This window comes from Chelonia mydas, chromosome 2 (genome assembly GCF_015237465.2).
Source record: "Chelonia mydas isolate rCheMyd1 chromosome 2, rCheMyd1.pri.v2, whole genome shotgun sequence".
In the NCBI taxonomy this organism is placed as follows: Eukaryota; Metazoa; Chordata; order Testudines; family Cheloniidae; genus Chelonia; species Chelonia mydas.
The window spans coordinates 44,534,225-44,547,171 of NC_057850.1; the positions used below are offsets into that span (position 1 = coordinate 44,534,225).

The 12,947-nt window shown below is 37.9% G+C and overlaps 1 protein-coding gene across 2 annotated transcripts in view; it reads right to left on the reverse strand.

The window, feature by feature from the left end:
• The window catches only part of SLC26A7 (solute carrier family 26 member 7), a 141,913-nt gene that overhangs the window by 67,369 nt on the left and 61,597 nt on the right, over positions 1 to 12,947 (reverse strand). For both annotated transcript variants that reach the window (XM_043539357.1, XM_027818245.3), the window contains one exon: positions 4,108 to 4,260. In XM_043539357.1, coding sequence (XP_043395292.1) covers positions 4,108 to 4,260 — 153 coding nt within the window. The remainder of the gene's footprint in view (positions 1 to 4,107; positions 4,261 to 12,947) is intronic.

Genomic DNA, 12,947 nt, shown 5'->3' on the forward strand with positions numbered 1-12,947 from the left:
AAAAAAAGTGTCACTTCTTTCTAGAAACAATATTTTAAAATTATGAAAGCAAAGTGAACATACAGTCTACATTTGTCTCAAGGACTGTGGCTTAAATAGTTACTCTACACAACTATTGGGCACAGCTGTGAGAATAACTGACTTTTCTGTCCGCTGGCCTTTCTGAAAAATCAGAACAAAAATTCATTTCAGATCAACCCAAAATGAAAATGTTTCAAATGTTTTGGCAAACCAAAGAGTCAAAAAAAAATCGTTTGGGCCTGAACAGAAATTTTATTTCAGATTGAATGAAACAGTTTTGTTTTCAAACTTCTTAAAAACATTTTTAATTTTGTTAATAAATAATACATTTCAAAATGAAAAATCATTTTTAAATGAAACATTGAAATGTTTTATTTTGAAATTGTTGAAATGAAATTATTTGATTTTTTTCAGAATTGTTTTAGAGGGTTTTTATCCAACTGACATTTTGGCAAAATTGACACAAATTCACAAAGTGTTTTGGTTCACCCAAACATGCATTGTTTGGCAAAAAAAAAAAAAAAGTTTCATCCAGCTCTAAGTACCGCAGCTCCATCTGCCTGATGAACATAACACCTAGCAAAGGACACAAACACCGATAAGAAGAGGTTCTAGAAATATATTAAGAGGAAGAGAAAGCCAAAGGAAAATGTAGGTGTAGTGGGGAAGGAGAGCTAATAAAAGACATCAAAAATGCTGAGGTGTTTAATGACTATTTTGTGTCAGTCTTTACTAAAAAATTGTGACCAGATACTAAACACAGTTAATATTAACAAGGGGAAAGGAACACAAGCCAGAATAGGGAGAGAGCAAATTAAAGAATACTTAGATAAGTTAGGTGTATTCAAGTCAGTGGGGCCTGATTAAATTCACTCTAGGGTACTTGAGGAACTTGCTGAAGCAATCTCAGAACCATTAGTGATTACTGTTGAGAACTCCTGGAAGACAGGGGAGGTTCCAGGAGATTGGCGAAGGGCAAACGTAATATCTATCTTTAAAAAGAGGAGAAAGAGGACTCAGGGAATTATAGACCAGTCAGCCTAATTTTGATACCTAGGAAGTTACTGGAACAAATTATTAAACAATCAATTTGTAAGCACCGGGAGGATAACAGGGTTATAAGGAATAGCCAGCATGGATTTGTCAAAAACAAGTAATGACAAAACAGCCTAATTTCCTTCTTTGACAGGGTTACAGACATAGTGGACAAGAGGGAAGCAATAGACATGAATTATCTTGATTATAGTCAAAGCTTTTGACACATTCCCACATGACATTCTCATAAGCAAACTAGGGAAATGTTGTCTAAATCTTTCCAGATTATTATACCCCTTTCAGGAGTCTGACTTTTCTTGCATACCCCACATTTTACCTCACTTAAAAACAACTTGCATACAAAATGAGACATAACACAAAAGTGTCACCGCACACTATTAATTAAAAATTGCTTACTTTCTCATTTTTACTATATAATTATAAATCAATTGGAATTTAAGTATTATACTTACATTTCAGTGTACAGTATATAAAGCAGCATACACAAGCCATTGTCTGTATGAAATTTTAGTTTGTACTGACTTTGCTAGTGCTTTTTATGTGGCCAGTTGTAAAACTAGGCAAATATCTAGATGAGTTGATGTAGCCCCTGGAAAACCTCTGTGTACGCGTACCCCTGGTTGAGAATCACTGGTGTAAATAAAACTACTTTAAAGGTGGCACACAACTTGTTAAAAAATCATATACAAAGAGAAGTTAACAATGATTCATTGTCAAACTAGCAGGACGTATCTAGTGGAGCACCACAGGGTTCAGTACTATTCAATATTTTCATTAATGACTTGAATAATGGACTGAAGACCATGTTTATAAAATCTGAACATGGCACCACGCTCGGAGGGGTTGCTAGCACTTTGAAGGACAGGATTAGAATTCAAAATTGACCTTGATATATTGCAGAATAGTTCTAAAATCATTAAGATGAAATTCAGTAAAGACAAGTGCAAAACAAAGTACAAATACACAAATAAAAATGGAGAATAAATGGCTAGGCAGTAGTACTGCTAAAAAAGATCTAGGAGTTACAGTGGATAACAAATTGAATACACGTCACCCAGTGTGATGCAGTTGTGTAAAAGGTTAAAATCGTTCTGGGGTGTATTAACAGGAACGTTGCATCTAAGGGCTTGTCTACACTACCACTTAAGTCAATGTAACTTACGTCGCTCAGGGGTGTGAAAAAGCCACCCTCTGAGCAACATAAGTTACATCAACTTAAAGTGGTGTCTACACGACACTATGTCGTTGGGAGACACTTTCCCACCAACATAGCTTCCACCTGTCATTGAGGTGGAATAATTATGTCAATGGGAGAGTGCTCTTCTGTCGACATAGTAAGTCTTCACCAGACACATTACATTGGCGCAGATGCATCAATGCAGCTGCACCGATGTGACACGATAGTGAAGACAGGCCCTAAGACACAAGAGGTAATTGTCCTGCTCTGCTCAACCCTGGTAAGGACTCAGCGGTAGTACTGTGTCCAGTTTTGGGTACCACAGTTTAAGAAAGATGGAGACAAACTGGAAAGAGTTCAGAGGAGGGCAACAAATATATATATATATATAAAAGGTTTAGTAAACCTTACTCAGGAGGAAAGGTTAAAGAAATTGGGCATGTGTAGTCTTGAGGAAAGAAGACTGAGGGGGGGACCTGGTAAAAGTCATCAAATATGTTAAGGGATGTTATTAAGAGGACAGTGATCAATTGTTCTTCATGTCCACAGAAGGCAGGACAAGAATTAATTGGCTTAATCTGCAGCAAGGGAGATTTAGATTAGTTAGTAGGATAAGTTTTCTAATATAAGGATAGTTAAGTACTGGAATAGGTTACCAAACAAGGTGGTGGAGTCCCCATTATTGGAGGTTTTTAAGAACAGGTTAAAGTCACAGTTGGTCTAGGGATACATGGTCTTGCCTCAGTGCAGGGAACGGATGACCTTTCAAGGTTCTTCCCAGCCCTACATTTCTATGATTCTATATCCTTTGTATTTTTGAGACTAAGCAAATGAAATTGGGTGGTTCCATAATCATCAGACATACAGAGAAGTACATACTACCAAGTAACTGGGAACAAACAGTAAACCAAATAGGTCATGTCTGGCATAGTTTGAAATCAGACAGTTTTGTGCATAAATAGAAGCACAATTATTCTACAGTTTTCTAGATGCCATGTCATTCCAGAGATAGCTTGCAAAAAATCCAGTCAGCAGCATACAGAATAGTTAGTAATTAATTCAATGTGATTCCAAATCCCAGTTCTTTATGAAAAAATGCCCAATATAGTTTGTTATAATGACCTATGCAACATCAGTTGATTGTGCTTCAGCATTTTGCTTCCTTAGAAAATGTCTCCTTTTGTATAAGAGAGTCCAAAGAAAGCAAAAGTACAAGGTTGGTACACTGTGAAGAGCACAGGGACTTCAGAATTCCTCTCTCAAAATCTGTTTGCTTTCTGTAAGAGGTTCTGAGGAAAACAGAATCCCAGCTCTGGGTGCAGGGAAATGTCTGAATTACCACTTGATGTCTGAATGTAGAGCACTCACAGCATTGTAGCTAATTTCTATTTAACCTACACTACATGAAAAGAAAACTGGAAGTTATAGAAGATCACAGTTCAGGTATTGATTTTGTCATAAATAAATGTAAAAAACAGTGTTTGACTACAGCTAACCAGCATTCGTCTCTTACAGCTTCAGAGCAAAAACATACCAATTACATTTTTGTTTTTATACTTAAAATTGCTCATATTAACATTTTAGGCCTCATGTTCTTGTATATATGTAAGAAACAGTAAACGTATGAAAAATGTTTTATAAATTGAAAACATATGTCATTTCTATTTTTAATTATTTATCCAAACTGTTTCCTGTTCATACATTAACATACAGCCATGCAAATTAGCTCTATATTTAATAAGTGGCAGGTGTGGCCCTGGGTAGCAATCGACAACACAGTAAGCTTTAGCAGTTTAGTTAAACAACTGCAAGCTTTGAAAGGCAATAAGTCTGATACTTGATTTCATACTTACCAGAATTAAATCAATGGGAAGAACTATTTTAATTTTTCTTTTAAATTTTTCATTCAGTTCTTTAACCAGAACGAGCACCACCAGGCTTACCAAGGACAGAAGCAATGCTTCTAATTGAACTGATTTGATGTTTTCAAATATGTAGGCATAAATCTACAGTGATAAAAAACAAAAAACAAAACTGAGATGACAACAGAATTGTATATGTGACAAAATACCACATGCTAGGATGCAACCTAATACATTCTCAGATGTACAGAACTATTCTTAAAAGCTGAACCAATGCTATAGGAGTTAAGCAATCTGACATAGTGGTATTCACTCAATATTTTGGAGGGAAAAAAATCATGGATCTACTATTACAAAAGGACTTCTGCTTGAAACAGTTCTGAAAGATGTGAATAGCTTTACAATAACTTTTTAATACAAACAATACTATACATTTCCACTAACAAAAACACACTTAATAAAGCAAAATTATCCTGGAAGTATGATAGAGCAAATCTTGATGTCCTTATTGAGATTTTATTCAGTCCTTATTCATTCAAAACTCCCACTGAATTCAGTCAGAGAATGACTGTGTAAAAACTGAGTAACGCCTTCATATTTGACTCCAGGATCATTAATTAAATATTTCAATCGTATCAGTAAACATATGTATGTAATATGCTTCACAAGAATGAAAATTTTCCTTAATTCTGGCACAACCAATAAATGTGATTAATCCATTTTAATGATATTTAAAGGAAAAATACAATTACCATATCAAATAATTTCATGTTGCCTATCCTGTATTCGGAATGGCTCACTGGTACCATGAAAGCATCCATCCACTCACAGAAGTGAATGTGTGATTATCTGCCATAAATACTGTATTTAAGCTACTCTGAAATGGATAGAACCAGATCTCTGATTCACTAACTCTGAAATCACTGATTACCCCTGGTTTAGAATATCTCTAATTGCATCCTGAGAATAACAGGATAAGCTGAAGAGGTATACAGCCCTAACCTGTTCCAAATTTGAGGATCCAGAAGAGATACATCTCTGCGATTAAAGTTGATGAAGAAATTTCCAAATCCATTGAAGAGGTTAGAAGATCTGAGGAAAGATAGAGATAACTTCTACAGGATCCTGTCCAGAAAAATAGAGAAAGAAAGAAAATCTGCAGTCAAATTTTTCATGCCTCTGATGTGTAACAAGCTATTTGCTAGAGGAACAAAAGTGATAGGAGCATATATAGTACACATCCTTTCTGAAGCCTTAAGGAGAACAAGTTAGGCCTCCACCTGAATTCTGATTTTTCCCAACAGCCATGCAGGCTGAACTGTAAACTGAATATAGAAAGGTAGTTGAGAGGAGGGATGTGTTTCACTGCTCTGAAGGGAGTCAAGAGTCCTGGATAGTTTGTATGGAAAAGACCATTTGTCTAAGGCTAATGACTCTGAATGTATATCTAACAAGAAGCCCCCATTCTTCTTTGACACATACATCTTGTGGCAGGGAGAAAGAAATGAAAGGAGAGAATTTGGAAGAAATATAGGTTGGACACCCAACCAAGTTGTCTTAAAAATTTCCATTTAATGTCACACTTATCCCAAATATATCTGTATTATAGGATGAATGACAAACATGTCTGGAAGAAAGCCATTCAAAAATCCAGAAAATTCATTAGTCCACTATGAGAAAATAGGAAAAAGATAACAATAGGTAACAGAGATTTAGATGACTGACAAAGCTAAAGTATTTTCTGTTTCTTTGAAAGAAAAGTCTCCAAAAGGAATCCAGAAAGCCTGTATAGAAGAAGAAATCCAGGAAACTCTACAGATCTAGGCTGCAACATAAATAATCTCTTATTTATATGCTATAAAATGCAAGACAATAAAATAAAGAGAATTGAAGCTCAGATATGAAAAGTCAGGGTGTCTGTTCTAAGGGGAACTAAAAATATCCCTAAAATAAATGAAGACAGAAACCTCCACTTTGTTAGAAAGGTGATTAATGAATGCATTTTCAAATGTACTTATGATGGTAAGAGAACTTCTTGACAGTTCGAGGATTAAACAAAGACATTTAAAACTGGACTGGACAAAGCACTACAAGACTTATCTCAAGGAACAATTCTACCTTGGCAGGGGAGTTGACTAAACCACCATAGAGGACTTTTCTATTCTAATTTCTATGATTCTGTCATTCTTGGATAGGACTATGATACTTTTTTTTAAATGAGCAAGTTAAAAAGCTCCAATGTTTGTTAGATTTTATGAATATTTCAGTTTTCCATTATGGAAAACAATCACAAGAAAAATATGACAATGGGAAAGAAAAGAAACCTGTTGATAGTTCACAAGGGGAAAAAATACTGGAACCCAGGTCAGAATAACAACAAGCATATTTCAGTGGGAATGTTTCTCAGAGCCTGGAAAAAACTCTCAAATTTTAAAGTCATCTTATTCAGTCACTGTCTAACCTTTGTAAATAACATTATTTTATAAGAGCAATACGCAATAGGTGAACGATGAGTAAAAAAACCACAATCTAACCACACGGTGTCCTTGTGTAATGCATCAAGGAGAATGTTATATTGAATGGTTTGAGACTTGGCTATTAATATATCATCACTGCCCAAAAATGTACATTACAGACAGCATGGGACTTTGCCTCTGTGCCCCACAAGAAGCTGGGATCAATTAGGACATAAGAAAAAATTTGGAAAGCTGTGTCAAAGTGTCTACAAAGTCATCCTTGGCTCAGAAACTATGAAAGTACATATCCATATCTAAAGTAAAGTTGATAAGGAAAAAGAAGAGCTAGACTGATTCCCGTTCTCAGAAATTAAAGAGCTGCAAGCTTATTTCAAATGACCAGTTTCTGCTGAAGTGTCAGCATTTGATGATCCATGTGTAGCAACAATGAATTTAAGTATTTACTAGATGAACTGAGACCTCCTGGATGTATTTAATTTAGGCAAATCAGAGATGTCTATCTACACTGTCCAAAGATAATTTTTATGTCTTTCCTCTGTAGTAGAAATTTTTAAAAGCAAATAAAAAATTCATTTCCATGAACTTGAGGGAATCACTGTAATGTTTAATCAAGGATCTCCATCAAATAGAAGGTTTATAAGTACGCAGGAGAGTCACAATCTAATGTACAAATCAGAACATGGAATATTCTTACACTTGGACATCCCCTGTAGTGTTCCTTCTATGAAGAAGATAGAGGCTACGTGAATATAGAGAATACGTGTCTGCCATTTAATCTTTAAAATACTTCAACTGAAGTTACAGCCAAGGCTCCCAGACGTCCGTGGCAGTTATAGATCCATATCCATAACAAACATTTCTGCAGGAAATTTTTATTAAATTCTATGACAATAATAATCTGTGTCCATAGTATTTCCAAGAACCATAAAACTTTAATCTCTTTGTATATTCATCTACATGCATAAATACATACATACACATACATTACACAGTGTTGTACACATGCACGCACACATACACACACACATAAATTCCGCACATGCATGGTGGAGACTCTGTCTAGACTAGGATTTAAAGACAATGTTAGATAGAGTTAGCTAGCTTCATTTAATTAACATCTTATAAAGCTCTAATCAAGACAAAGCAACTATACCTTAGAACACGGTAAGTACCATTGTTGTCTCTTGGCTAGAGGTTCTAGAGTTGACTAGAAGGCGTTATTAGATTGAGCTAGCTACTGGATCTCACATCACACCTTTACACCTTAGCCTATACAAGGTCTATGGGATCAACTGCAGAGCTATGTAATGAACTGCATTTATTGTGCACCTTCAATCACATCACTTTATTGATCTCTAGCTATATCTAGCATTCCAGCCCCTTGAGCAGCTTCAAATAAATGCCATTTTAAAAAATCCCTAACTTTCCAAACTAATGGTTCACCTTTCCCCTTTAAATCTGGAATTCCAAAACCTCCCCCTTGCAATTACACCATACAGGGGAAGGCTCATGGGCCAAAAATACAGCTTAATACCATTGCAAATGAAGAATTCCCAGTATTCCATGGGATAAAAGCTTTGCTTCTGGCCCCGGTTGGTCCAACATCTCAAAACATTCAAATAGTGACATTATATATAGAAAAGTTATTTTAGGTAGTTTTTCAAGGTTTTGAGGCATGTACAGTGGGAATCATTGAAAGAGAGATCCTGGCTTTTGATAGGAAGGAATTATATTAATAATATTTTTTTAACTAATTTTTCTCTAAAAAATGTGACATATACAGAAAATTATTGTTATTATTTTTTTACATCACCCAAAAATGTACCAGGCAATTTACAGTACATGTAAAGGATAATGTGCCAGCTCTGCATTTGAGAGAACCTGGATTACTTACTTCGGCTTTACCATTAATTAGTAATGTGATCAAACCAAATTTAGACTGATGACACCTTTATGCCATACTACCCCACACCATCATGTATTTACTCTGTACACAATGGGATCTACCCTTAATCTCAAATTCAGCCAGCTAAAAATGGTCCTCCTTCATGGTTGTGATGACCACAGAATGCTGTACTTCCTGACCGATTTAATTCCCATGAAATATGAGTACAAGCTGCCTTTTTTAAAAAATTACCCTACTAACTGCAACTTTTCAAACAACTCACCAGTGCTGCACTTTACTTTTTAGCTTAAGATCTTAACCTGGATATTTGAAAACTTCCAATTAAGCTTTATAAATAACTAAATGTTAAAAGATACGTGTTACTGAAGAACACAGCTGCTTAGAGAGGAAACATTGCCTTTTTAAGAACTTAAAATGCAAGCTAGTGTAGGTTTATCCAGAGATTTATTTACTTACCAAGGTCAAGGCAGCATAGTACATTAGTTTTTTCACCTCTAGACCTACTGATTGCAACTGTACTTTTCACACACTTAAAAGTTAAGCAAGTGAATAAAGTGTTTGCAGGATCCGGGCCTTAGATCAGATAATAAGTTAAAATATACTTCATTACCCACATCACAAAACTACCGCTCAGTTCAATATTATGGACAGTCACTGTTCAAAAAGGTCCCAACCTTTTTGTAGGTTTAATCTGCCGTACACTGAAACAAAGGTGGCAGAGATGGGTCATATTAAAGTGCTTCCATTAATAAGTGCACACATATGAAGCCATGCCTTGGAAAGCCTGGGTTTATCCATTTCATTGGAATGATAGCAGAATAGCAGAATCAACATCTTATTTTTTATGAAACTATGTGCATGCCCTTTGCAAAATATATAATATACCTCTTAGTATTAAAGTATTTAACCACATATTACACTATACGGTACACTCCATCAGTAAGCTCAAAATGTTTTATAGAGTTAACACTGAGCATTTTTATATTACAGGTCTGTGATAACACTGATGTCTGACCCATAAAACATATATATATATATATATATAAACATTTTCAACAAACACATCATGAATTACATATTTAAATATATACATATATTGGTGATGTATATACTGAAAGAGCTCATAAATATGTACTCAGTGTACCATAGTTAAGGATGTTATTACAATATTATCATTAACAGAATATACAAACTATAAGGGTAATCAGATATTTATGGTAATTATCATAACTAGTTGTTTCCTATCTTCTTCTTTTTTGCATGTCAGATTTTTTTTTTTTTACTAGAAAGAGGCATAGTAATATTGTGGATTACATTAATTATTTCAGGAGTCTTACCTCCTTCCAAATTTTAAAAAAAGTATTTTGGAATTTACGAGTTCATCCCGCCTCCCAAAAATAAATCTGAGGATCCATGAAAGTTAAAATTAGGTTGATGTAACTTTCTGCATAATTTTACTATATACACAGTGTAAATTTAGTCAAGATCGTACCCAAAATCTTAATGTCTTATAAGGAGCCATGCATATTTTTGCAGGAATTCAGTGAAATTCAAGGTAATTCCCCTTGAAGTCCAGTAATTTCCCAGCAGAGCAGTAAGTAAAACTTCAGGCGACCTTCACACACAAGTAAACATATAGAGTGAAAATCACTCTGTTGGAAAATTACTGGCCTGCAAGGAGAATTACCTTGAGTGCCACTGAATTTCTTTAAAAATTATTCACTGGCCTTGCAGAGTAATAACACTTTTAGGTGACCTTAACTATATGCACACTGTATATAAGGCAAATGTGCATAGGGTTGCCTGGTGTCCATTTTTCAACCAGAACGAGCCATTAAAAGTCTGGTTGGAGTCACAGCAGGGCTAAGGCAGACTCCCTGCCTGCCATGGCTCTGCGCGGCTCCAGAAGCAGCAGCATGTTCCCCCTCTGGCTCCTAGGTTTAGGACCAGTCACGGGGCTCTGCGCGCTTCCCCCACCCCGAGTGCCAGTTCTGCAGTACCCACTGGCTGGGAACTGCGGCCAATGGGAGCTGCAGTGGTGGCACCTGTGGATGGGGCAGTGCGCAGAACCTCCTGGCTCTGCCTCCACATAGTAGTCAGAGAGGGGACATGCCGCTGCTTCTGCTAGCTGTCTGAGGTAAGTGCAGCCTGCACCCTGACCTCCTCCTGTTCCCCAACCCGCAATCCTGATCTTCTCCCACCCTTCGCAACCCTCAATCCCAGCCTGGAACACGCTCCTGCAGCCCAAACCCTGCAGCCCCATCCCAAAGCCTGCACCCCCAGCCGGAGCCCTCACACCCACCCCATGCCCCAGCCCCCTGCCCCAGCCCTGATCCCCCTCCTTCACTCCAAACCCCTCAGCCCCAGCTCAGAGCCCCCTCCTGCACCCCAAATCCCTCGTCCTCGGCCCCACACCAGACCCCACACCCTGAGCCAGAGCCTCACCGCCCCCCCCCGCACCCCAACCCTCTGCCCCAGCCTGGAGCCCCCTCCCACACCCTAAACCCCATATTTCTGGCCCCACCCCGGAACCTAAACCCCTGCCCAGAGCCCATACCCCCCCCAACCCCCTGCCTCAGCCCAGAGCCCCCTCCCATACTCCAAACCCCTCAGCTCCACCCCTCAGCCTGGAGCCCCCTCCTGCACCCCAAGTCCTTCATCCCCAGCCCCACCCCAGAGCCCACATCCCCAGGTGGTGTCCTCAACCCCTCCCACACCCCAACCCACTGAGCCAGCCCCGTGAAAATGAGCGAGTGAGTGAGGAAGGGCCTCAGAGAAGGGGCAGGGCATTAGAGGAGGAGCCGGGCAAGAGTGTTTGGTTTTGTGCGAGTAGAAAGTCACCAACCTTAACTGTGCATAGTATAGAAAGACTGTGTACTCTGAAACATTAGTGAGTTCCTCTGCCTATTTTAAAGAGGTTAAATTAAAACCATGAAGATTAGCTCCAAAAACGGGTGCAGATGTTAAAACAAATAAAATAAGAGAATAAAAACAACAAATTAGTCAAAAGAGTGGCATCTGGTCTCCAATCAATACAACTTAACAGGCAAAAAGAACCCATTAAATTTTTTTTAAGTGTTTCTTTCCATTGTTTGGTCAGCAAATGCAACCCACATTGAAAATAAATCTACTGGCAGCTGCTGTAGATGATTTAAGTCTAAAATCTGAACAATTTAGTTAGGGAACATGTTAAAAGTTAGAAGGCCAATGTGAGAGTGTACACAAGAAAATAAGATTTTAAAAAATCACAAAAGTGTGTTCTTTAGTTAGAAATCCCATAGGCCCCTGGTCTTCAAAGTAGATTTGTTCTCCACATATAAATCTCATTTGTACATATTTAATTGTGACCTCATTCTCATTAAAAGAAAATGTTTCATTGCCTTCTTTGCCTTTTGACTTTCCTATCCCACTTCATTAACATTCTTGATTCCTGCTTTACAGCCCTGAGGGGTATCTGAGTCAGAAAACTTCCTAAAGTAGGTGGGAGGGAGGTTTGAGTGGAATGAAGGAAAAAAGAGGCTATGCAGCAGTATTCAGATTATGTGAGTTTTAGAGAAAATACAAGAAAATGTTCAAAAAGAGTAGTTGGCAAACTCGCCTTTTACTCTCTGGTCACATGCACAATTGTACATAATTATTTAGTATAGTTCTCATATAAAACTAATATCATGGCAACTAATGTTGCCAATTTTATTGCATGGTGCTTCTGACTGAGATACTGGTGCCTTCTCAAACCATATGTGCTAACATGCCCAAGGAATTTTTCTAGTTTTTATAGTGCCTTTAAAGCAAAACCATGCCTTCTAATAAACAGACATTTCTTTGTTTCACAGTGGTGCAACAGGGGAGGCCTCCTGATTCATACTGAGAAAGCAGGGCAATCGGCTAGTTATCTTAGGTGCCTGTACACGAACAAAAGAAGCCTAGGAAACAAGCATGAAGAATTGGACATCCTGGCACAGTCAAGGAATTATGATGTGATTGGAATAACAGAGACTTGGTGGGGTAACTTGCATGACTGGAGCGCTGTCATGGATGGGTATAAACTGTTCAGGAAGGACAGGCAGGGGAGAAAAGGTGGAGGAGTTGCACTGTATGTAAGAGAGCAGTATGATTGCTCAGAGCTCCAGTATGAAACTGGAGAAAAGCCAGTTGAGAGTTTTTGGGTTAAGTTTAGAGGCAAGAGCAACAAGAGGGATGTTGTGGTGGGTGTCTGCTATAGACCACCAGATCAGGAGGATAAGGTAGATGAGGCTTTCTTCGGACAACTAACAGAAGTTTCCAGATCACAGACCCTGGTTCTATTGGGGGACTTCAATCACCCTGACATCTGCTGGGAGACCAATACAGCAGTGCACAGACAATCCAGGAAGTTTTTGGAGAGTGCTGGGGACAACTTCCGGGTGCAAGTGCTGGAGGAACCAACTAGGGGCCGTGCTCCTCTTGAC